The 23399-nt window shown below is 59.0% G+C and overlaps 3 protein-coding genes across 3 annotated transcripts; 1 reads left to right on the plus strand and 2 right to left on the minus strand.

Annotated features, from left to right (window-relative positions):
- Nucleotides 1-385: 385 nt before the first annotated feature.
- On the plus strand, nt 386-2614 carry LOC102572053 (serine protease 1). The gene is made up of 4 exons (XM_059718264.1): nt 386-474; nt 821-1037; nt 2043-2179; nt 2310-2614. Exons 2-4 carry the CDS (start codon nt 845-847, stop codon nt 2457-2459), a joined length of 480 nt encoding a protein of 159 aa, XP_059574247.1. The 5' UTR covers nt 386-474; nt 821-844; the 3' UTR covers nt 2460-2614.
- A 6320-nt stretch (nt 2615-8934) lies between these two features.
- Nucleotides 8935-11447, minus strand: LOC102569978 (serine protease 1). Its single transcript, XM_006276515.3, has 5 exons — nt 11408-11447; nt 10648-10804; nt 10283-10542; nt 9343-9479; nt 8935-9206 (listed from the first exon to the last, which is right to left on the minus strand). Exons 1-5 carry the CDS (start codon nt 11445-11447, stop codon nt 9057-9059), a joined length of 744 nt encoding a protein of 247 aa, XP_006276577.1. The 3' UTR covers nt 8935-9056.
- Nucleotides 11448-17240: 5793 nt separating this feature from the next.
- Nucleotides 17241-23183, minus strand: CXCR3 (C-X-C motif chemokine receptor 3). Its single transcript, XM_006276524.4, has 2 exons — nt 22335-23183; nt 17241-19156 (listed from the first exon to the last, which is right to left on the minus strand). The coding sequence occupies exons 1-2, from the start codon at nt 22437-22439 to the stop codon at nt 18053-18055; spliced, it is 1209 nt and encodes a 402-aa protein (XP_006276586.3). The 5' UTR covers nt 22440-23183; the 3' UTR covers nt 17241-18052.
- Between the last annotated feature and the right edge of the window lie 216 nt (nt 23184-23399).

The raw sequence follows: 23399 nt of genomic DNA on the forward strand, positions 1-23399 counted from the left end.
TCCAGGCACCAGCTGCATGTCTCTGATATCAGGGAGCGAAACCAGGCGCAGTATTTCCGGGTGCTCCTGCTCTGCGCCAGGACTTGGGTTTCCCCATGCAGCAGGGAGCTTCGCAGCACCCAGAAAATGCTGAGGGTCCCTGAGCCCATGCTGCAGCCAGTCCGGGGAGGCTGTGTCCACAGGGAGCCCCTTCCCCACCTGGGGGGATGCTTGCCTGCAGCTTGGGACCTGCCTTCTCAGCCAAGCAGCAGCCCTGATTTGGGAGTAACCACTGAGTCCTCCCTGCAAAGTCTGAAGCGGTGCCTGTCTCCCCTCAGCTGCTGCCCCGCCAGGCGCTGACAGGATCATCGGGGGCTATGAGTGCAGACCGCACTCCCAGCCCTGGCTAGCCTCCATCAACTTGGGCTACCACTCATGTGGCGGAGCCCTGATCGCTGACCAGTGGGTGGTGTCAGCTGCCCACTGCGCATACTAGTGAGTACAGTCCTGTGTGCACGCGTGTGTATACGTGTGCAAGCTGGGGCTGGCAGGGAGAGGGTGGCCCACTGCTCCTAAAGCATGTGGCAGGTGCTGAGGGGGGGCTTGCATGTGTGCATGTGTGTGTACCTGCATGCAAATGTGCAAGCCTGTGTGTGTGCAACTGCACGTGTCAGTGCCACCGTGCTAATGTGGCAGCTCTGGAAGCAGGAGCAGATCGGGGCTGCATGGGGGCTCAGGGGGCTGCTGGAGGGGCAGCACTGAGTGGCCTGGTGCCCCCTCCCCCTGCCCCCCACCCAGTGCTCAGGCCATGCTGGTGATCCTGGGGGAGCACAACCTGCAGGTCTTCGAGCACACTGAGCACCTGATGCACGTGGAGACTGTGGTGACGCATCCGAACTACAACGAGGAGACGCTGGACTACGACATCATGCTTGTCAAGCTGGCCCAGCCTGTGCAGCGTGATGCCAATGTGCAGCCTGTCGCCCTGCCCACGGCCTGCGCCATGGCCGGCACCTCTTGCGTGATGTCGGGCTGGGGCAACACCCTCAGCAACGGAAGTGAGTCGCCCCCTCCCTGCCCCCGGAGTCTTGGTGGCTCAGTGCTGGGTGACCCCATTATCCACCTGCTGGGTGGGTGGGTCTGTGCAGGGGGCCTGGGGCAGGACGGGTCAGGGGGTGGGGGGGCTGTTATACCAGCCAGTGTGAGCGTGGGAGGGTGCCCAGCGCTGGCCTCAGGGTCCCGGTCACTGCCAAAGGCAGCTAATTCTTGCTGGCATGTGTGCACTTGCCCAGGGGCTCCAGGCCCTTGTGCAGGGGGTGCAGGGAGGCATTCCCCAGGCCACAGGTGAGACTGACCTTGATCTCCCAGTCCTCAGCTGCTTTCCTTTTGCTAATCTGTGCCTGCAGCTGGGAGTTTCCCTGGGCCCCTGCTTGTGCCTGGCTGCCTCGCTCTAAGCAGAGACCAGAGGGAAGGCTCCTGCTCCAGCACTCCTTTGCCTTTACCCAGCTGCACAGCTGGACTGGTCAGAGAGAGGCCCTGGGAAACAGCCCCCAGCAGCTGCTCAGAGCTGGGGACAGGAGCCAGGAGTCCCGGCTCCGGCCTCCTGTTCCTCAGCCCCAGTGGCCGGCAGGGACAGGCTCAGACATCAGGTTCAGGCAGTCTGTGGTTAACAGCCCTGGGTGCAGCAGAGGCCAGCGGGCAGCAACGACTGGCTGGGAGGGAGCGCTGCAGTGGGGGCGGCTGCTCTGCTGGGAGAAGCTTAGAGCCAGGAGCGCTGTTTGTGGTGGAAGCAGAGTTGTTCTGTGCAGATAAACCCGGGCTGAGACCCTGCAACCAGAATGGAGGCGGCAGGTAAGTGACTCCTCCCTGCTTTACGCAGCCTGAGGACCTCCGGGGCTGGATCCCAGCCCCATGTCTCCCTCCCAGAGCACCCAGGCATCCACCCAGTATGTGCCCCAAGCAGGCTGCCAGCCGGGTGGGGATGTGTTGAGGTGCTGCCCACCTGGGCGGGAGGGATGCAGTAGGGAGACCCTCAGGGCTCAGACCTCTCCTCTGTCCTGCAGTTCTTGGCTCTGACCAGCTGCGGTGCGTGGAGGTCCCGATCCTGAGTCACCAGGTGTGCGAGGACGCCTACCCTAACAGGGTCACCAGCACCATGCTGTGTGCCGGGCATCTTCAGGGTGGCAAGGATGCCTGCGAGGTAGGAGAGCTGGGACTTGGACGCTGTGCTAGGCCCAGGAGAGGGCATGAGCACATGGCTGCAGCATAGGGGCTGGCAGGGGATGCAGCCCCTTGCTGGGAGCTGACAACACCTTCCCCTTCTGGCATAGGGTGATGCTGGCGGGCCACTGGTCTGTGCCGGAGAGCTGCAGGGCATCATGTCCTGGGGCTTTGGCTGGGCCCAGAAGAACTACCCTAGTCTCTACACCAAGGTCTGTGACCTGCTGCCCTGGATCCAGGACACCATGGCCACCCGCTAGCTGGGATGGGGCAGCGCTGCCAGCTGGGGAGTGGGCAGGGCATCCTGGCACCCAGGAAGACACAGCACACACATGTCCCGTGTGCGTGGCTGGCTGTCCTGGCACCGGGATGTGCCTTGCGCTGTCTCTCCCCAATAAACCCCATCTTGGCATCAGCACACTGTTTTCTGCCTCCTGTTTTCCGGCCGGCACTCCACGATGAGGGTCCATGAAGCTGCTGGGGGGTAGCAGCACACTGCGCAACATGACCTGAGAGCTGAGGGGCCCGGGGCTCAGCGTGCCCAGGAGAGCAGGGCAGGCTGTGGGCATGGGGCGGGGAGGCACCTCTTCTGCAGACCCCGTCTGATCCGGCGCCGGCAGGGGCAGGGCTGGATGTGGCATAGGCCACGTGCAGGGAAATGCTGCTTTGTGGGAGAAGTGGGGGTGTGGGGGGGGGGTGATGCTGCCAGGGCTGCTGAGCAGGTGAGACACCCCAGGTATTTGCCTCTTGCCCCCCCTAGCCTTTAACCACATTAAGAAACTGCACACCCGTTACAATAAACACACCTGCTCACTTGCGCCCCCATGTACCCACCTGCTGCTCTTCCCTAACCCAGTCCAAGTCCCTTAGTCCAGGCCCCGATTTGGGGTTTACGCTCTCATTTCTAGGCTCCACGCCCCGCTGAGAGCTGGGATACAGCCCAGGCGTCCTGGCACGCAGGATACCGGCTCTTGACTTCACTCCCCTCCCAGAGCTGGGGAGAAGACCCAGGGTTGGGTCCTGGCTCCCGGCTTCCCCCCGGGACCCCTGCTTCCCTCTGGAGTTAGCAGCAGAGTCCAGGGACCAGCACCCGCAGGCAGCGGTGCTGGGCCGGCAGGTCTGTGCTGTGCCAGGCTTGACGGTGGTTTTCCTGCAAGGTCGGGTGATGGGTTTGTCTGGGCTGGTTTGGACGGGGCTGCTGCTGCCTCGGGCAGGGCTCAGACTAGGTGAGAGCTCTGCCGGGCCCCTGCCAGCCCAGCAGCTCCGAGATGCCTGCGGTGTTGGCCGGACCCAAGGCTGCAGCTGCTTGCCCGGTGCCCTGTCTGCGGCCACGTGTGCAGAGCAGTGTGCAGGAGCTGCCACGGCTTGCTGCGTTTGACAAGCTCAGGATTGCTTTGCGTGCATTGCTCCCGGCCCCTGGGCCCAGGTCCCCTACCCTCTCAGGGCAAGCTCCACCAGGAACGGCCCCCCGAGTTGGGCCTGCTGCAGTCGGTGGGATTGCTCTGGCCCTGCCTGTGCTCTGGGCGCCTGCCTTTGACTCAGCCTCGGGCTGCTGCAGCTGCATCCTGCTGGGCTGTGATGAATGGATGGAGGGGAGAGGACCCTTGTGCCCCACGCAAGACCTGGCCTCCAGGGCAGATGCAGGGGGGTGAGCTTGCAGAGCCACTTAGGCAGGGAAATACTATGACCAAGCCGGGGATGGCCCATGTGGTCCCTGTTTTCAAGAAGGGGAGGAAGGAGGACCAGGGTAATTATAGGCGGGTTAGCCTCACCTCTATTCTTGGCAAGACCTTAGAAAAAATCATAAAGGATCATATTTGTGGGGGTCCAGTGGGTAATACAATGTTAAGGGGCAACCAGCATGGGCTTATAGCAGGCAGATCCTGCCTGACTAACCTGGTCTCTTTTTATGACCAGGTCACAAAGTGCTTAGATGCAGGAGTAGAGGTAGAGGTTATTTACTTGGATTTTAAAAAGGCCTTTGACGCAGTGTTGCACCCAATTCTTACAAGTAAACTAAGTAGCTGTGATGTGGATTTTTTCACAGTCAGGTAGGTGGAAAACTGGCTTATAGGATGCACTCAGAGGGTGGTGGTGGATGGGTTGGTTTCTACCTGGAGAAATGTGGGCAGTGGCATCCCCCAGGGCTCAGTCCTTGGACCAGTGCTGTCCAATATCTTCATCAGCGATCTAGATGAGGGTGTAGAAAGCACCTTGTCCAGATTCGCAGACAACACCAAACTGTGGGGTATAGTAAACACACTAGAGGGGAGGGATCAAATTCAGGTGGATTTAGATAGACTGGGGAAGTGGACAGATCAGAATAGGATATAATTTAACAAAGAGAAGTGCAAAGTACTGCACGTGGGGAGAAGGAATCACCAATATGTCTACAGACTGGGAAGTACCCAGTACTCTAAGTAGCACAGCAGCAGAAAGGGATCTGTGAGTCATAGTCGTTGCAAAAGTGAACGAATCGCCAACGTGACGAGGTAATAAGTAAGGCTAACTGCACTCTTTCATGCATTAGCAGGTGCATCACGAGCAGGTCCAGGGAGGTGATACTTCCCCTTTATGTGGCATTGGTGAGGCCGCAGCTGGAGTACTGTGTCCAGTTTTGGGCGCCGCACTTCAAGAGGGATGCAGATAACCTAGAAAGGGTTCAGAGGAGGGCTACTCGTATGATTGAGGGCCTACAGGTAAGATCCTATGAAGACAGACTGAGGGACTTGAATCTCTTCAGCCTCTGGAAGAGATGGCTGAGAGGCGATCTTGTGGCTGTCTATAAACTCATCGCAGGGGGTCAGCAGGGAATAGGAGATACTCTACAGGGCACCCCCCGGGGTTACTAGAAACAACGGCCATAAACTGAAGGAGAGCAGATTTAGGCTGGAGATCAGGAAGAAATTCTTTACAGTGAGGGTTGCCAAAATCTGGAATGGGCTTCCAAGGGAGGTGCTGCTGTCCCCTGGCTTGGAGGTGTTCAAGAGGAGGTTAGACAAGTACCTGGCTGGGGTCACTTGACCCCAGCGCTCTTTCCTGCCTAGGGCAGGGGATGGACACGCTGATCTAATAGGTCCTTTCTGATGACAAGCACAAGACATACCCAGGTAAGAGACCTGGATAGTACTGGGATTAGGGGGGCGGTGCATACACCTTCAGAAGGCCTTAAATGTTTATACACCAATGCTCATAGTATGGGGAATAAGCAGGAGGAACTTGCCCTCCTGCTAGCTAACACAAACCCAGGCATAGTGGAGCTCACTGCAATGTGGTGGGATCCAATGCACGACTGGGCGGTGAACATCAAGGGCTATAGGCTGTACAGGAGGGATTGGACAGGGAGGAAAGGTGGGGGTGTGGCGCTTTATGTCAAAGAACAATTCACATCCTCAACAAGCAGCGCTGGGTCAGAGGAGGGGCAGGCTGAGGTGCTCTGGGTCCGTATACACCGGGGTTGTGGGGAAAGGGACCTAACAGCGGGGGTCTACTACAGACCACCCAACCAGGGAGAAGAGCTAGATGAGGAATGCTCAGGTCAGATCATGGAGGCAGTTAGGTCAAGGGATGTAGTCATCATGGGTGACCTAAACTACCTGGACATCTGCTGGGAAGAGCAGTCAGCCAGGTCTGACCACTCACGTAGGTTCCTAGCCAAGTTACAGGACCTCCATCTAACCCAGGAGGTGCACAGCCCCACCAGGGGAAATGCTGTGTTGGACCTGGTCCTGGCTATGGGCAACGACCTGGTGAGGGGTCTGTGGGTGCTCAACCACCTGAGCGATAGCGATCATCGCCTGCTTGAATTCACCATCCAGCACAGGGTGTCAAGGGCCTGCAGCAAGGCAGCAGCCCTGGACTTCAGGAGGGCTGGTTTCATTGAGCTAAGGAGGCTAGTCGGGGAGGTACTGAGGTCCCGGAGGGGAGGGGAGGGGAGTTGGGAGTCCAAGAAGAGTGGTCGTTCCTGAAGGAGACGATCCTCCAAGCCCAAAGGGTGGCAATCCCAACGTGGATCAAAGGGGGCAAGAGTGCTCAAAAGCCCCCATGGCTCACCAGAAGCATCCAGGAACATCTCCTAGCTAAGAGGGAGGCGTACACCCAATGGCAGGGAGGGGCATCACCAGGGAGGACTACACCTTGGTTGCTTGGGGCTGCAGGGGGGCGGTCAGGAAGGCCAAGGAGGAGATGGAACTGGGACTAGCTACCCGGATTAAAGATAACAAGAAGTCCTTTTTCAAATACATAGAGGGTAAAAAAAGAAGGTATTGGGTAACGTGGGGTCTCTGTAGGACATGCTTGGAAATCTGGTGGTCTCACCAGACGACAAAGCTAACATTTGAAAATGTCTTTGCCTTCATTTTTCTGAGCAGGGACCAGGTCATCCCCCCCACCGGGACCCACGATTGTCCCAGGGGAGGTGCAGCCAGGCCTAGGGTCTGCGAGGACCTAGTTGGGGAACTTCTGGAGGGACTGGACATGTTCAAATCAGCAGGTCCTGATGATCTCCACCCCAGAGTGCTGAGGGAATTAGCAGAGGTCATTGTGGGACCCCTAGCATGGCTTTACGAGCACTCATGGCTCTCAGGTGATGTGCCAGAGGACTGGAAAAGGGCCAATGTGGTCCCCATTTTCAAAAAAAGGGAGGAAGGAGGACCCAGGAAACTACAGGCCCATTAGTCTTACCTCAGTCCTGGGGAAGCTCTTTGAGAAAATTATCCAGGAACACATCTGCGAGGGGCCAGCAGGGGAGTGTATGCTTAGGGGCAACCAACACAGGGTCATTAGGGGCAGGTCCTGTCAGACCAACCAGGTGGCCTTCTACGACCAGGTCACAAAATCCCTGGATGCAGGTGTCGCAGTGGACATAGTCTTTTTGAACTTTAGGAAGGCCTTCAACACTGTCTCTCACCCCATTCTCATTAAAAAACTAGGGGACTGTGGTGTCGATGCCTACACAGTCAGATGGGTCACTAACTGGCTGGAGGGCCGCACCCAGAGAGTGGTGGTGGATGGGTCTTATTCGACCTGGAGGGATGTGGGCAGTGGGGTCCCCCAGGGCTCGGTCCTCGGGCCCGCACTGTTCAACATCTTCATTAGCGACTTGGACAGGGGTGTAAAAAGCGCTTGTTCAAATTTGCAGATGACACTAAGATGTGGGGGGAAGTGGGCACGCTAGAAGGGAGGAATAGGCTGCAATTGGACCTAGACAGGTTACAGGGGCGGGTGGATGAGAACAGGATGGGTTTCAACACTGACAAGTGCAGGGTGCTGCACCTGGGGAGGAAGAACCAGCAGCAGACCTACAGGCCGGGGAACTCCCTTCTCGTCAGCGCAGAGGCAGGCAAGGATCTTAGAGTCATTATAGACTCCAAGATGAACATGGGCCTCCAACGTGGGGATGTGGTCAGCATGGCTATCCATACCTTGTCGTGCATCCACAGATGCATCACGAGCAGGTCCAAGGAGGTGATCCTCTCCCGCTATGCGACACTGGTCAGGCCGCAGTTGGAGTACTGCGTCCAGTTCTGGGCGCCGCACTTCAGGAGGGATGTGGACAGCACGGAGAGGGTCCAGAGGAGGCCACCCGCATGGTCAGGGGGCAGCAGGGCAGGCCCTACGAGGAGAGGCTACGGGACCTGAACCTGTTCAGCCTCCACAAGAGAAGGCTGAGAGAGGATCTGGTGGCTGTCTGTAAACTGTCCAAGGGGGACCAGCAGGCATTGGGAGAATCCCCGTTTCCCCGAGCACTCCCGGGAGTAACAAGGAATAACAGCCATAAGTTGATGGAGAGTAGATTCAGTCTAGACATTAGAAGGCACTATTTCACAGTCAGGGCGGCCAGGATCTGGAACCAACTTCCAAGGGAAGTGGTGCTGGCTCCTACCCTGGGGGTCTTCAAAAGGAGGTTAGATGGACACCTTGCCAGGGTCATTTGATCCCAGCAGATCCCAGTGCTCTTTCCTGCCCAGGGCAGGGGGTCGGACTTGATGATCTGCTCAGGTCCCTTCTGACCCTACCTACTATGAATCTATGAAACCCTAGACATCTATGAAATCTGTGGTCTGCACCAGACACAAGTTGCTGTGGTGGTTTCCTCAGGGTGAGGCCTGTCCCTTGTGCTCTGGACACGCTGAGCCCTGCAGGTTTCCCCAGTGCAGGACGCTAGAGTGCAATTTTGTGGCAATGGGGAGACTGCAGTTGTGCTTTCCCCCCAGCTTCCTCCCCAGCCCTTGGGCTAGGAACAAACAAGACTAGGGAGCATCTGTCCCCCAGGGTCCCTGGGCCCTGGGCTTGCATGCAGGAAACTCCTCAGATCTGTGGCAGGCATCTGAAGCCCCAGACTGACAGGTCTGGGAAAGAGGACACTGGCCTGGTAGTAGCGCCACAGACTCAAACGATTGAGCTCCATTGCCACTTGGGACTTGACTACTAGGCTTTGTCCAACGGAAATCAGATAGGACTGTGGTGGCCCTGGTCACACGTGGCTGGACTTGTGCCACCCGCGGGTGGTGCAAGGGCAGGGCTGGGGTAGCTTGAAGTAGCCAGGTGTGGAGGACCACAGACCCAGCTTGGGTGGTGCCTGGGGTAGTCAGTTTGCTTCCCCCCGCCCAGCCTTGCAGCCTGCACCCAGGAGAGGCTGTGCTGACTGACTGACGCCCAGAGCATGAGAAGCAGGAGGCAGACGGGCAACATGCTGGTCCCGGGACACCGGGGTTTATTAGGGTTCACTATGCCAGCGGCAGGGAGGTACAGGGCCAGGTGTGGCTGGTCCTGTGAGCATGCACGGACACCAGGTGGTCCCCACCCCCTTCGGCAGCTGTTTCCCATTCCCGGCTGCAGCGGTGCTCCCTCCTTGCCTAGTTGGTGGCAATGGTCTCCTGGATCCAGGGCAGCAGGGCGCAGACCTTGGTGTAGACGCCGGGGTAGCCTGCCAGGGCGCAGCCGACGCCCCAGGACACGATGCCCTGCAGCTCCCCGTGGCAGACCAGTGGCCCGCCAGAGTCTCCCTGCAGGACATGGAGTGAGCAGTCAGTAACAAAACGCCATGCCCCCCCAGCCCTCAGTGCTGCATGCTGCCCTGCCTGCTCCAAGCCCTAGCACAGAGCCAGGGTTCCCCAGCAGACCCCAGGCGTCTGCCCTCACCTGGCAGGCGTCCTTGCCACCCTCCGGGAACCCGGCGCACAGCATGGTGCTGGTGATCTGCCCGGGGTAGGCGTTCTCACACTCCTGTGTGCTCAGAAGGGGCACGTCCGCACACTGCAGGTTGTAGGGGTTGAACACTGCAAGGCAGAGGGGCAACCTGACCCAGGGGTCCTCTACCTCTGCAGGCTGCTGGGACCCCTGCCGGGGGCTGTGGGCAGGTACCAAGAGGCGTTGCTGCCCCTAGCTTTGCCCGGAGCAGCTGGTGCTTGGAGCTTGAGGACTCCTGGCTCGGGGGCAGGGGGCTCCTGGTGGGCTAGAGCTGCAGGGCTGGGAGCCAGGGACCCGGGGTTGGGTGCTGGCCATGGCTGCGGCTGGGGGTTTGGGCTGGAGTGGGCCTTGCCCTCACTGGGACTGGGGAAACCTGGCAATTCCTCTGCTCAGGGTCAGCCCGTCGCTGTGGCTGGGGCCAGGAAGGAAGGGTGCCCCATGGGCCAACCCCACAGGCTGTGTGAGGGGAGAGTTGCCTTCCTCTGTAGCGGGGCCCTGGACCCCTTCCTTGACCTCCCGTGCCTTTGCGGTGGTAGGACAGAGGCGGGGAAAGTTCAAGGCTGTTACTAGTGACTCAGGTGCTGCACTGGGCAGTTGTGCATGATGGTTTGTCCCCAACATTTCTGTGAGCAGGCTGGACAGGCTTTCTGTCCCTGAGCAGGGGGCTGGACTGGCTGCGACCTCTGGGGTCCTCCGAGCATCTATCGCTGCTTGCCCAGGGGACTGCAGCCTGGCCGGCTTGAGCGGAGGGCACAGGCTGGAGGTCGGGACTCCTGGGTTTCATTTCCAGCTCCAGGGCAGAGTGTGGCCTGCAGGGCCTACACTGCTACTGCTTGTCCTCTCCTGGCACCAAGCCCCCAGGGACTCTGGGGGCAGGGAGGGGGTGACTCACCTCCGTCGCTGAGGATGTTGCCCCAGCCTGACACCACGCAAAAGGTACCACCCTCGGCACAGGCTGTGGGCAGGGCTACGGCCTGCACATTGGCATCAAACTGCACCGGGTGCGCCAGCTTGATGAGCATGATGTCGTGGTCCATGGTCTGGTAGTTGTAGTCAGGGTGCCAGACGATGGTCTCGATGCGCATCAGGTACTCGGTGTGCTCAAAGACTTGGATGTTGTGGTCACCCAGGATCACCTGCATGGCACTGGGGCTGGGGGGTTGGGGCACAGCTGCTCAGTGCTGTCCAGGGAAGCGCTTCCCCACCAGCCCCAGCTTGCACACGTGTGCACACACATGGATTCAGTGCCACACTTACTTGTACCAGCAGTGGGCAGCTGACACCACCCACTGGTCTGTGATCAGGGACCCGCCGCAGAAGTGGTACCCAGAGTTCAGGGAGACCTGCCAGGGCTGGGAGTGGGCGGCACACTCATGGCCTCCAACGATCCTGTCTGCACCATGCGGGGCAGCAGCTGCAGGGACATGGCATGAGCAGGTTACAGGTGGTGACGTATAAGGCAGGAGGGTTGTGAGCCCCGTCCCTGCCCTCAGTCCCTCAGGTGCTGATTTAACTGAGAAGACTCAGCAGGTACCCCCAAATCAGGGCTGCTGCTTGTCTGGGAAGGCAGGTCCCAAGCTGTAGGCGGGTATCCCCCCAGGTGGGGAAGGGGCTCCCTGTGGACACAGCCTCCCCAAACCGACTGCAGCGTGGGCTCCGGGGCTCTCAGCATTTTGTGGCTTCTCCGAAGCTCCCTGTTGTGCGAGGAAACCCAAACCCTGGGGTGGAGCCCAGGGCCTAGGGGTGCCCGGAAATGCTACACCTGTTTTTGCTCCCTTGATATGAGAGATGCAGCCGGTGCCCGGAGCCATCAGCAGGGCCCAGGGCTTGTCAGCACATTGCAACTGCTCTGATCTTGGGTACAATCAGTCATGGGGGTAAATGAACAATGAACATGCTAGTGATGGACCCACACCCCGGCCTTCCCCAGCCCACGGGCTCCAGACAGCCGCCCCGTCTCTGGCAGGCAGGGCTGGAGGCTCTGGCAGTGCCCAGCCCTAGCCCTGGACCCTGGTACCTGCTACCCCCAGGACCAACAGCACGAGCCACATCGCCATCTCTGTGCAGGCAGCAGGGCAGGAATGAGCTGGGCCTGGTACTGGGAATTTATAGGGGAGCTGCTGCGGGGCAGGGGCGGGGATGGGGTGGCTCCCCTGGGGCAGCAGGTGCTGCATTCCCACGAATCCCGGCACTGCCATTAATCAGGTCTGAGGCAATGCCTGAGCTGGCTGCCCCTGAGCCTGGCCCGCCTGCACTTTCCCTGCAGCTGGTGCCCATGGGCTCCCACGACTGCTGTCTTCCAGCCAGGCCCAGGTGCGGGGTCATTGGGATGGATGTGCCCTCCAGACCGCTTAGAGCTTCCTGGTCCTGGCATCGTGACAGCCCACAGGCCAGGCTGGGCTGGGTGCTTGCCCCCAGAAGTTGACCTGGTCTGCCACGCCTGCCTGGGGGGTGCTGGGGCAGGAAGTGACAAGGGCTGGGCCTGGGTGCTGTCCTTAGTTGTGGTGCTGGTGCTGTCCCCCATGGTGGTGCTGTCCCCAGTCATGGCGCCTGGGTCATACTGGAGGTGGCTTCTCTGCGCTGGGACTTGCCCAGCAGGCTGCAGTCCATCTGCTCTGGTGTCTCCCAGCACAGACCAGGCCCTGGGCTTGGGTGGTGCCAGCTGCCCAGCTGTGTGCTCTTGGGGCCAGAGCCTGGCCCTGCGGTGCACGTGGCACAGACGTAACGGGACAGAGGCCTTTCTGTCTAGCCCTTAGCACCTGACCCCTGATTCCTGGGTCTGGCTTCTGTTCCTAGTGTCCTGGCTCCTGTTCATTTGCTCCTGTTTCCTGTTCCCAGGGTCCTGCTTGTTGGCCATGGCTCGATGTGTTCCCTGCTGCCCCCACATGGTTGGACTCGCTGGTCTGCTTGTGGTTCCCTGAAGCATGGAAGAGCAGGTGGGTGACGTCCATGCATAGATGCCTTGGCCAAAGGCAGCTCCTTGCTGGGCCCTGGCCTTGGCTGCTGGGTGCTGAATGGAGATGCCATGTCCTTGGCTGTAAAAATAGCACCCAGGAGCTGGCATGGACAGGTCTGGCTCCCACCCTATTTCCGAAGGGCCCAGCTGTGCTGTTGCCACCTGGCTTCCTCTGCTCCCAGTCCTGGGGCAATGCTTCCCCAGCGCTGCAGCTGTTGCCACCACCCCAGTCCCCCTGGGTGGCTGAGCCGATCCTGGCTTGTGCCCAGCAGAGCCTGCTGCTGGCAGCTGGGGGTGCTGAGGGGAAGCTGTGCTATGTCCCCAGTGGCTAGCAGATGCCCTGGGAGAAGCTGAGGGGATCTGAGTCAGGATAGGGGTTGCCTGCATCCTGAATCCCCTCTGCTGCAAGCTTCCCTGCTAATTGGGGGGGCACTGGGCTGGCCAGCGGGGCCTGTGCTGGCCGAGGTGATGTGGGGGTGGGCCTGGTGCAGCCAGAGCAGCTGCGATAGCTGGAGGCAGGGGTGGGGCTGTGCCCAGAAGGGGTGCAGCTGGTAGGGGCTGCTGGGGCTGAGGGGTGTGTGCTCTATGGTAGTGACTGCCAGGGGCTCTGACTCCCTCCCTGTCTGGCTCAGGCTCTCTGTGCAACCCCAACAGCCTCAGCTGCAAATCTCTGCTGACGACCCCCGGCCATGGGTTTCTGCAATGGTCCCCAGTCCCTGGCTGCAGGCTCCTAGCTCTCTCTTGGGCCAGGCAAGCAGGATTGAGACCCGCCTTGGATCCTCCACCTGCTGTGACCCCGTCATGCCCGGTTTGGCCCTGGCTTCTCTGTGGGAGCACTGGCTGTGGCTGCAGGCTGTCCTGTTCCCAGGTGTGTGGCCCACAGCAGCTGGCTGGTGACTCAGGGTTAGCAGCAGGTGCGGGGGCCTGTGTGCTACCTGCAGCAATAACCAGCTGTGGGGAGGTGCTGCATCCCAGGATCCCAGCTTGCCAGCCCCTGCAGTGCCTGCAATCTGCCTGACCCCAGCCTTGTGCTACCCTGGGACCCCTGCCCTCTGTGCATAGGCAGGGGTGCAGGGGAAATGGGTTGGGGTGCAGAGAGCCCTGGGGGTGGGGCCAGACAAGGGCTGCCTGGGGGAGGAGTCTCATCTGGGAGCGGGGTCCAAGGGCTGCTGCCACCTGCATTGCTCTCTTCCAGGTGTAGCTGGCCTGGCTCCCCACAGGCACCAGGGCTGCAGATGGCCCGGTCCCAGCTGCAGGCATGGGGTGAGCATAGGCCACGAGGGCGTCCTGTTGTTTACACGAGCTGGTGTGGCTGCAATGCATGCCCTGCATCTAACACCCAGGTCTCCCACATGCAGGGCGCAGCTACCCATGAGCTCTGCTGGGGCTTGGCGCTGCTCCGGCCCCATCGCCCATGTCATCAGGGCTTGTGGAGGTCTGGCAGGGATGCACCGGCCCCCTGGCCTGGGACAGTCAGCGTGGAGGCCAGGGCTCTACAGGGACCACTGCCGCCTGAGGTAGTCCTGCCCAGCCTTCTCCCCACACACTGCTGCCCCCCGACGTGCCTGCCCCTGCTTGCTGGGATTGCACCTTGTGCAGAGGGCTGAGACCTCGCACTTGTGCATGCATGTATGTGTGTGCATGCACACGTTTTTCCCCATTGTCCCTCACAGGATGAGCTGGGGCTGCTCCAGTGCCCATGTGGCCATGGCTGTGCAGTCCTGCTGCTCACATTGGACTGGAGCTAGGCAGCGCTGCCAGATGCCCTTCTCCCATGCCTGCTCTCTAGGTATGGCCTGGGGTGCGCGTACTTGCAGGGGCCAGTGCAGTCTGTGTGCAGGGAGACATGCGATGTGCTCTGCAACTCTGCCCCTGGTGACCATGTCAATGCCCCGCTGGCCGGACAGATGCAGGAGGGGGGCAGCGTGGCAAGGAAAGGAAGCGCCAGATGTGGCTGTGAGAAATAGGTGTTGCCCACATGTTGTTCTGCAATCTGCGGCTGTTGCAGCGCTGGAATGAGCGCTGTCTGGTGTGTTGGTGTGCCAGTGTAGGGGAGGGGACACGAGTCCAGGCCTTGCTGCCAGGACCCCAATTCGCAGGCACTGGTGCAGCTACATAGCACATGCCACAGGCAGGCAGCAGTCAGCGCTGATGCTGGTGAGCAGCTGGACGCTGCTGTAGCTGGAGAAAGGGGGGCCCAGCTTCTGAGTGCTCTGAGCTGTGCCCATGTCATTTGTGTTAGTGTGGGTCCAGCAGCCCCTTCAGAGTCACCCCGCCCTTGATAGGGAAGGAAACTCGGCCTGTTTTCAGTCCATGCCTCCCCGTCCATGGAAAGTGTCCGTGGACCTCTGCAGTCCATGGCTCTGCAGCCTGCATGGTAAGCGCCTTGCTGGGTTGCGATGGGTTGAAGCAGCCCTAGCACAGGGCTGTGTGTCCCAGACCCGGCTGTCCCAGGGAGGAGGGGGAGGAAGGGTCAGTCTCACTTTCTAGCCTTTGGGGAGGCCCCTTGCACCTGCACCAAAGTGACTGGGGCAGAGTGTGGCCTGGCCACCGCTCGGTCTGACACTCTGCTCTGCGCTTCCTCAGGATGTTGAATGCAAAACCCCCACCCCCAGCCCAGCTGCCCTGGCTTCCTGAGACAGGCCGGGGCGTTGCCTGCCACAGCCTCTCGCCACCCCCTGGGAAACCCTCTGGAGGGTCCAGCTTCCCCCACCATCCACAGCCCTGTGCTGTGTGTGGGCTCGCTGGCCGGCCAGCTCAGCACGTACCTCTGGGTAACGCTCATCCCACCACCGGGCACAGTTCAGGTTCTCTGTGGGCTTTGTCCTCCCAAGACCAGAGCCTTGCCCCAACCAGTGAAACTGGAGGTGAACAGCACTATCTGCTTGTGCTTTCGTGATTGCCCAACACATCCCCGGGGGAGAGAGAAGCAAGTGCGTGTGTGCCAAGCTGTAGGGCTGGGGACCCCTCCAACACGCTCAGTGCAGGGAACAGCACTGCCCTCCTCCCCCCGTGCCGACACGGGGGAAGTCTGATCTGCGGTGGGGCCCCTGCATTGGGCTGGGGAGGAGGAGGCAGCCTGCTGGTTTGTGCAGCCTGGGAGCTCTGATGCTTTAGGGCTGTGGCTGTGGTGCTCACAGCTGTGGGACTTGGGGCCTGATCTCCCCACAGGGCCGTGGAAGGGCAGGGGCCCTGCACACAAGGAAGGACTGGCCCTGACCGGCAGCCCTTTGCAAGCAAGGCAGCATGTCCTGGAGTCATCAGAGCAGTGTTGTGGCCTGGTCCACAGCTGGCTCTGAGACGTCTCCATGCCGGCACGTGTCAGTGATGGTGCTACAAGCCGACAGGCTGCTGCATGTGTGACCACCTGTGTGCATCCTGCCAGCAACTGGCCAGGTGGCAAAGCCCCCATGCACCCACCAGTCAAGGCAGGTCTCGGCATCCTTGCTAGGCACGGCGGCCCACAACTCCCCCAGGGGCAGGGTGGGTTGGGTGCTTGGTGGCTGACAGCTGCTCCGGGGCAGGGACTTTGGGTAGTTTACTGAGGCTCTTGGAATATTTGGTGGTAGGTTCGGGAACTCCCACGATTACAGGAAATCTCACCAAGGCTGCAAGGAAATCTCAGACCCGCCTGCTGCTTTTTCCTGCGAGCTGCAGAGGTGCTGGTCATGGGTTAAAAGGCAAGGGTGAAGAGGGACTTGGTGCCTCTTCCTGTTTAAACTCTCCCAGGGCTCTAAGTCGGGGCAGAGTATGTCTGCGTGCTTGGTGGTGCCCAGGTGGCAGGGCTGGGACATGGGTGAAATTCCCCATGCCTCGCCACACATATTAATTTTTGGCCTGGCCTTTGTGTTTCAGAGAAAGTTCAGCTCCCTGAGACCTCTCAGGAACAACTGAAACTGGCCTTCAGGTGCTGCACAGGTGCAGAGAATGAGCCCCAGGCCACGCACTCCCCAGCCAAGAGCCTCGTGCGGCAGGAAAGCCTTGGCCCGGGTGCCGCGCATGTGATGTGCGCACCAGGATGGCACTGGATCTGGCAGCAGGTGAAGAGAACTGATGCAGAGGGGGCTGCTCAGAAGCGGGGAGGGAGCAAGATGCCACTCCCAAGCTCCAGCCAGTGCCCGGTCACCCAGGGCCGTCGCTGGCCCTGCAGTGGGTGGCGTTGGGTGGGACTTTGCTGCCTGGCCTACCGCCCACTCTCTGTTTGGGCTGTTGGCAGCAGCAGCTGGTCTCTCTCTCTCTCTCTGCGGCTATTTCCAGCTGCCTCCCCTCCCCTTGTTTGTTCCTGTGTCAGAGCTGCTCCCTGCTGCGAAGGTGATGGGGCAACAGCTCCCCCTCCCTTCTGCAGGAGACTGAGGCAGACAGGTGGAAACCTCAGGGATACATCCCTGGTGCAAAACGGTGGTGGCATGAGTGGGGCTAGCCTGGGCCGAGCTGCTGGCTGCGCAGCCCAGAGACCGCGCTGGCTGGATCTCAGCCATGCACCCCACTGGGCGGGGGCAGGTGTTTCGAGAGGGAAGATGTGGGCCTCTCGGGGCCCCATGCTCCTGGGGCCTGGGGGAAGGCGGGAGGCCACGCTCCGGGGCTGAGCCGCTTCCGGCGCAGCGGAGCTGGGGTAGTAGGGTGCCGTGCCGGGGCTCTGTGGTTGGAGCTGGCTGCCCAGAACCGCGCCCTGCCGCTTGGCGGTTCTCCTCCCAGGATGCGCTGAGCAAGCCTCGTCCTCGGGCCCTCCCCTCACCCTCCTCAAGGATCCCATGCCCTGCACACCTGGCCCCTTGAGCCCCGAGGCCCCGCGCTGCCCATGGGGCCCTGCGGCAGGTACTGGCACAGCGCCACTCAGCTTCTCATTAGGGTTTATTTTTGACAGATTTTTTTTGGTTTTTTTTTTTTAAATCAATGTGTTAAAACCACAATACGAAGCTGAAGAGAAACGAGTTCTGAGGCCGCTGCAGTTCCTTGCAGAGCGCTGGCACCAGTGCCCCAGCACTGCCAGCAGTCTGCACCCCCACATCACGTCTCGCAGCACCACACCGGGCGGGGCTGCTGGTGAGCTGCAGCCTCTCCGGAGTGAACACAGAAGATGGTGCAGAAAGCAGGCTGGATCCTGCTTTATGCACCAGGCTGGAGCAGGCACCCCCTGCTCCAAGGGAAGTGAGGGGTGTCTGGCCAGAGGGTAAGGGCTGGCGACGAGCTGGGGAGACTCAGGGTGACCACATATCCTGGTAGGCCCTGGCCTTTTTGACCCTCTCATTGCTATCTTAGCTTTTGCAGTGCCCAGAGCCTGAACATGGGAGTGCCCCAGAATGGGCAGAGGAGCAGGGGGCTTCCCTGCCTGCTGCCCAGAGCAGCTAATTTACAGCGTTGCACTAGGTCTGTGGGGGAAAGCATGTGAGGGTGTGGGTTGGGGGAGGTGGTTGCTAACATTTTCTCGGGAATGCCACTGTGTAGAGGGGTGCATCAGGGGCATGAGAGCCCAGCTAGGGTTGGAGCAGCAGGCCCTGAGCTGAGAGGCAGGGGCTCTGACCCCTGTGTTGTGCCCTGCTCCTTCTGGGTCCCACTTTGCCTAGCCCTGGCCCCACCAGGAAAAGGTACTGTGCAGGCAGCTGGCACATGAGGATTTCTAGGCAACACTGTCTTGGGATGCTCCTTCAAGACCCTGGAGAGAGAGGCCAGGGTCGCTGTCCTCCTCCTGATGCCTGGAGGGCCCCCTCAGAGCCCTGAGTTGGAGGCATCAGTGGTCTCGGACCACGTGGAGTCGCGGCGCAGGGCCGGCAGGCAGCCCTTCCGTCTCAGCAGGTCCCGGCTGATGCACCCGGTGCGAGCCAGCAGCTCCAGGAGCTTGCCGCGGAACTTGACACCGACAAAGGCGTAGAGCAGGGGGTTGAGGCAGCAGTGGAGATAGCCGAAAAAGGAGGTCACGGAGAGGGCTGTGTCCACCCCCTCCTCCCGGGCACAGTCGCGGGTCAGCACCTCTTGGTCGATGAGGGTCTCCAGCAGCTGTACCAGGTGGTACGGCGTCCAGCACAGGAAGAAGACGCCCACCACACTCAGGATGAGCCGCATGGCCCGGTGCTTGTGGAAGCCCTGGGAGCGCCGCAGGGTGATGATGATGCTGGTGTAGCAGAACAGCATGGCGACCAGTGGCAGCAGGAAGCCCAGGACCTGGGAACAGCCATCCAGCCACCCACGCCATTTCCGGGCATGTTGAATGGAGAATTCTTTGGAGCACACGGTACGATTGAGGCGGTCGTCCTCCCAGGCACTCAGGTAGTAGAAGTCGGGCAGGGTGAGGAGGAAGCAGGCCACCCACACCACAGCGCAGGTGAGCAGCATCAGGTGGGCCCGGCTGTGCCGGTACACGTGCACCGCGTGGACGATGGAGAAGTACCGGTCACCGCCGATGCACACCAAGAAGAAGATGCTGGCATAGAAGTTGATGTTGAAGATGGAGCCCACCAGCTTGCAGGTGCCCTGGGAGAAAACCCAGCCGTGCACGGCCTGCACGGCCCAGAAGGGCAGCGTCAGCACCAGCAGCACATCAGCCACAGCCAGGTTCAGGAGGAAGATGTCGGTGCTGGTCAGGCTGCCCCGGCAGGGCAGCAGCACAGCCATCACCAGGCAGTTCCCCGGCAGCCCCAGCATGAACACCAGGCTGTGGAAGATGGGCATGAGGACCTGGTCGAAGGAATGGGTGCGGCTGCAGGGCGGCGTGAAGCAACAGGTATTGCTCCCATTGTATTCCATGTAGTCGCTGTCGTTCATCAGCAGGTCCTGGAATTCGCTTTCGACCAGAATCAGCTTCTTGGTCAGGTCCTGGGTGCGAAGGGGGACATGTGGCAGGCAAGGGCAGTGCCTGCTCTGTGCTTGACATCACTCTGCTTTGCCATTGACTCCCTGGCCAGGGCCACCACCCCTTTGGGTCATGCCCCAGGGCCTTCATCTTTGTCCTCCGTAAAAGAGGTTTTTACTGCCCGCACCCCACACCTGACAAGCAGGACTCGCGCGTTCTCTTCCCAGCCTGCCTCTGACTCCCCACTGCCTCTTGGTCACCCTCCCCACAACCAGCCAATCAACCAACCTTTTCCATTTTGCTGCCTCCTCTGGCTACCTTGAGCTGTGCTCAGCTTTGTCTACCGACAAATGCTCACTAGAGTTCATCTGAATTCACTTGGGTCCTGGCTGTCTGCAGCCACTGCGGTGTGCCCAGGGGCAGCCACCTCCTAGCAAGGGGGACCCAGGGAAGCTCCTAGGAGAGCTGTTTTCTGCTTAAAACAAAATTGGGTTCTTTGGGAATCTCACAGAAGTGAGAGCGTGAGGCCATCAGTGACAGCTGGCAGCAGGGACAAGGGTTAACGTTTTGGTTTGATGTGTGCTAAATCATGAAATATGCACATTACCGTGTGTGCGCCCGCATGCAAATACGTATGTGCTGGCACGCGCACACAGTATGCCAAAATTAATCTTTTAACCCAGTGCAAGGGCCAGGGTGCTCCAGCGTCCCCAGTTTGGCTTTCACACCCAACAGTGACATCCTAAAACTTTCCTCCCTTGCATTCCTAGTTGGAAAGAAGAAACTGCTGCATTTCACACCGGAGGGGAGGCCTGATGCCTCGCTGGCATTAGGAGGGACTGAGGAAGCCAGACAGCCAGTCCAGAGCAACCTGCATGGGTGGAAGATACCCCAGCACCTTGCCTCTGGGCGAGTGAAGTGGTGCTTTCTTTTCCATAGAAACAGAAAGAGTGCTGAGGGCAGGGACAATTCCCCGCCCCCGTCTCACCCTGTTTGAGGTCTGCACCCAGCTGCTTCCCTTGAGAGCAGGGAAAATCCAGCCCCCCTCCCCCCATTTGGCAGCTGTGGGTTCCTGAGCGCGCTGGAAAACCTGGCCCCATCTCCGGCTTGCGGCGCTGGGCAGCTGCTGCTCCCGTGCCTGGTGTAATGTTCACCACTCCACGGCTTCCTCCAGCGCCAGCCAGTTTGGAGCTAGCTTGCATGGCCCCACAGCTGGGTGAGTTTGAGCCACTTGGACTTGCACCCTGGGGCAGAGAGTGCCAGCAGCTAATCCCACCAGCAGTCCCCAGAGGCAGTGGCATGAGTGCGTGCAGCTCCTGTGCACGTCTCTCGTGAGCTGGTGCCCTGCGCAGCGATGCAGGTGTCTTACAAACAGCTTCCCTGGGAAGCTGCCAGTAAGTAATTTCCCCCAGGCCTGTGCTCCCACCCTGGTGTGTGCGAGGGGGGATAGTGACTTTAACCAGAGCCCTCCCTGAGGGCTCCCTCCCCTCCAGTGTGTTCAGCTTCACTTCAGAAACCACGAGGGGCCCTGCCTCCCTGTGGTCTGAGTCCAGCCTGGCTGCCTGTGTCCCGGGATTTCCACCTTGGCCCCACCAGGGACTTCTGCTCCTGAGTCACTGCCCAGGTGTGCTGTGGTGTTTGGACCCGCGGTCCAGCAGGGAGATGTCCAACAAGCTGCCAGGCACCCAGTGCCCTTCCTTTGGTGTGGGAAAGAAGCCAAGGGGCAGGCAAGATTTATTCATAGTATCATAGTACTTAGAGTCAGAAGGGACCTGAACAGATCATCAGGTCCGACCCCCTGCCTAGGCAGGAAAAGGCAATAGACTGAAGGAGAGGGGGGAGATGGCTTCCATGCAGCTGCTGGGAGCCCTTTGCTCTTCCCTGGTGCTCAGCCAGGTCCATGCAGCAACTGCAACTACATCAGTACAAGCCTCTTAAAGGATCCTTAAAGTATCTTTAGGCATCGTTCCAGGACCACAAGGGTGAGGAACCTTCCCTGGGAAAACAGCCTTAACTGGGAGGCACAGAGTGATGGAGCGACCCCACATCCTCTCTCTGTAGCTGACATTTGGGAGCTGGGCAAGTTGCTCTATCGTGCGACAAGCAAGTCTCCTGTGCTGTGGTTGACTGGGGAAAGCAGCCCTCCGCAGTCGTTTGCTGCTGGCTGTGCAGCTCGCAGCAGCACCCTCCCTGTCCTGTCTACAGCCAGAGCCTGTGCAGGGGTCTCTGCTGACACCCAGGCTGAAAACACCCCAAGGACAGCCCTTTTCGGGGCTAGCTCTGTGCACAGGGCTGCCTTGTGCAGATATGCAGTTAGCGCCTTTCAGATACTCCAAGCATCTACAACTTAATGAGCTGATGGGATTTTCTTTCTAGGTTAGGGTCATTTTCCCTGAAGTTCGTTAGTTTGGACAGACAGAGAACAGGCAAAGCTCGTTGCTCTGCTCTTTTTTCTTTCCTTTTCTTTTTCTGTTCTTTTTGAAAGTCATGAGACCTTTGATTTCTCATTTTCATAATTCATAAGTGGCTGGAGGGATTTTCCTCAAACTTAATTAAAAAACATTTAGAACAAAAAGTAAAAGGAAAGAAACAACTTTTTCCCCTTTCCCAGTTTGAACTAAGACCAAGAACAAAACATTTTAAATATGAACACAACCTTTTAAGAGCGGTAAAGAACACGCTTGAAAACCCAGGGCTGGAATCTCTGAGTTTTGTGTTCTTCTACTCACAGTAAATGTTCCCCTCTCCCCACCGACACTGAACCCTGTTCAGAGAAATCAGACACTCAGATGGAGCATGCAAGAAATAATTGTTCTGCTTGTCTTAAATGTCCAGGCTCCCAAGTTTACTGGGCTGCATTGTGTAGAAGCCTCTCCAAGTGGCAAACGGTGAGACATTAATTACAGACTTTTAGTCAATCTATCAGGTTAACCAAATCTACGTAAATGAGATGAGCTGTTCTAGATGCACATATTTAATTTGTTGTTTCATCTGGCTGTAGCAAGTGTTTGCTTCTGAAATTAGTCTCTCTGGTCAGTTTGGCAAATGTTTTACGTATTGTCTCTTTCTGACACCTCTCTCTCCTCCTACTGATCCCCTCTCCAGATCTCTTGCGGACCTCAAAAGCCACCCCCCATCCCTCCAGCAGCTTTAAAATTCAGCAGTGGGCTCCATAAGGGACTTTCCCAGTGTGGTACTCACCCAGTTGTTGGTGGAGCCCATGGCCGTGGCTAGGAATTCAGCACTTTCCATGCGTAGAGAGCTCACAATGCGACTGGCTTGAGATGCTGGCGGTTGACTCTGCATACGCTTCAGGTAGCTGTGGTTTGCTGTGAGTGACAGCCTCTCCTCTTATGAGTAGCCACAAGTGAGCAGCCGTACTGCATGCTGTGCAGACATGGTTATTCCCAGCAATGGCCTTCCAGGTGCCTGGAGGTGTCTCCTCTGCTCCCAGGTATAGGTTGTTTTTAGGGTGGCTGTAATGACCAGGCACTGGACGAAGACTCTTCTGTGCCACTGGTAGCTGAACCTGGGGCCTGCAGCTGGAGAGGCTGCAAAGCGTCTAAGCAAATTCCTTCGTCCGTGTCCCTCCTACGCCAAGGAACCTCATTTCTCTCTCTCTGACGTTAGTGTTACCAGCTTTGCCCATCACTTTGGGTGTGCTCTTTTATTAGGGGTGCACTTCTAGGGTCTCTGTAATTCTATCCATGTGCTGCTTGTGTCACTTGTGTTTCTATATGGAGCTGTATCTCTCCCTTCTGCCAGTCCTCACCCCCAATGGAGATATTTTGCAGAACTCAGGTGCAGTGGGGCTGGGTTGCTCCAACCACTGAATCAGTCAAACACACATACACACAGATTAACAGGGCATGCCTGAGCCAGGCTGGGTTATTTAGCATTGACAGGCTAACACCCTCATATACCTTGAACTCAGTTCATCAGGGCAACAGTAAAATGCAGCTAGATGCAAGCACACAGGTTAACAGAGCACGTCTGAGTCAGGCCGCACTATTCAGCATTGACAGGTTGACACCCTCATGTGCCCTGAACTCAGTTGATCCCTTATTTCATCAGGACAATAATAAATGCAGGTAGACACACATACACACACACTAGCAGAGTATGTCTGAGCAGGCTGGGTCCGATCAACACTTTCAGCTGATACCCTCATGCGCCTCAAAACTCAGCACATCCCAATCTCTTGTCACAATGGTCCTAGTAGTAACCCCCTTGATGAACAGACCCCAACGTAGTATTGGGCATTAC

Source organism: Alligator mississippiensis, chromosome 15 (genome assembly GCF_030867095.1).
Source record: "Alligator mississippiensis isolate rAllMis1 chromosome 15, rAllMis1, whole genome shotgun sequence".
In the NCBI taxonomy this organism is placed as follows: domain Eukaryota; kingdom Metazoa; phylum Chordata; order Crocodylia; family Alligatoridae; genus Alligator; species Alligator mississippiensis.

What these genes read in the sequence shown, in the direction of transcription:
- LOC102569978 (XM_006276515.3), bottom strand. Translation starts at nt 11,447, where the DNA reads ATGGCGATGTGGCTCGTGCTGTTGGTCCTGGGGGTAGCAG. An exon ending in GCTGCCCACTGCTGGTACAA is followed by an intron (nt 10,543 to 10,647) that starts GTAAGTGTGGCA and finishes CCAACCCCCCAG; the next exon opens with CCCCAGTGCCATGCAGGTGA. An exon ending in GTGGCAAGGACGCCTGCCAG is followed by an intron (nt 9,207 to 9,342) that starts GTGAGGGCAGAC and finishes CATGTCCTGCAG; the next exon opens with GGAGACTCTGGCGGGCCACT.
- LOC102572053 (XM_059718264.1), top strand. Translation starts at nt 845, where the DNA reads ATGCACGTGGAGACTGTGGTGACGCATCCGAACTACAACGAGGAGACG. An exon ending in CAACACCCTCAGCAACGGAA is followed by an intron (nt 1,038 to 2,042) that starts GTGAGTCGCCCC and finishes TCTGTCCTGCAG; the next exon opens with TTCTTGGCTCTGACCAGCTG. An exon ending in GTGGCAAGGATGCCTGCGAG is followed by an intron (nt 2,180 to 2,309) that starts GTAGGAGAGCTG and finishes CTTCTGGCATAG; the next exon opens with GGTGATGCTGGCGGGCCACT.
- CXCR3 (XM_006276524.4), bottom strand. Translation starts at nt 22,439, where the DNA reads ATGCAGAGTCAACCGCCAGCATCTCAAGCCAGTCGCATTGTGAGCTCT. An exon ending in TGGGCTCCACCAACAACTGG is followed by an intron (nt 19,157 to 22,334) that starts GTGAGTACCACA and finishes CTTCGCACCCAG; the next exon opens with GACCTGACCAAGAAGCTGAT.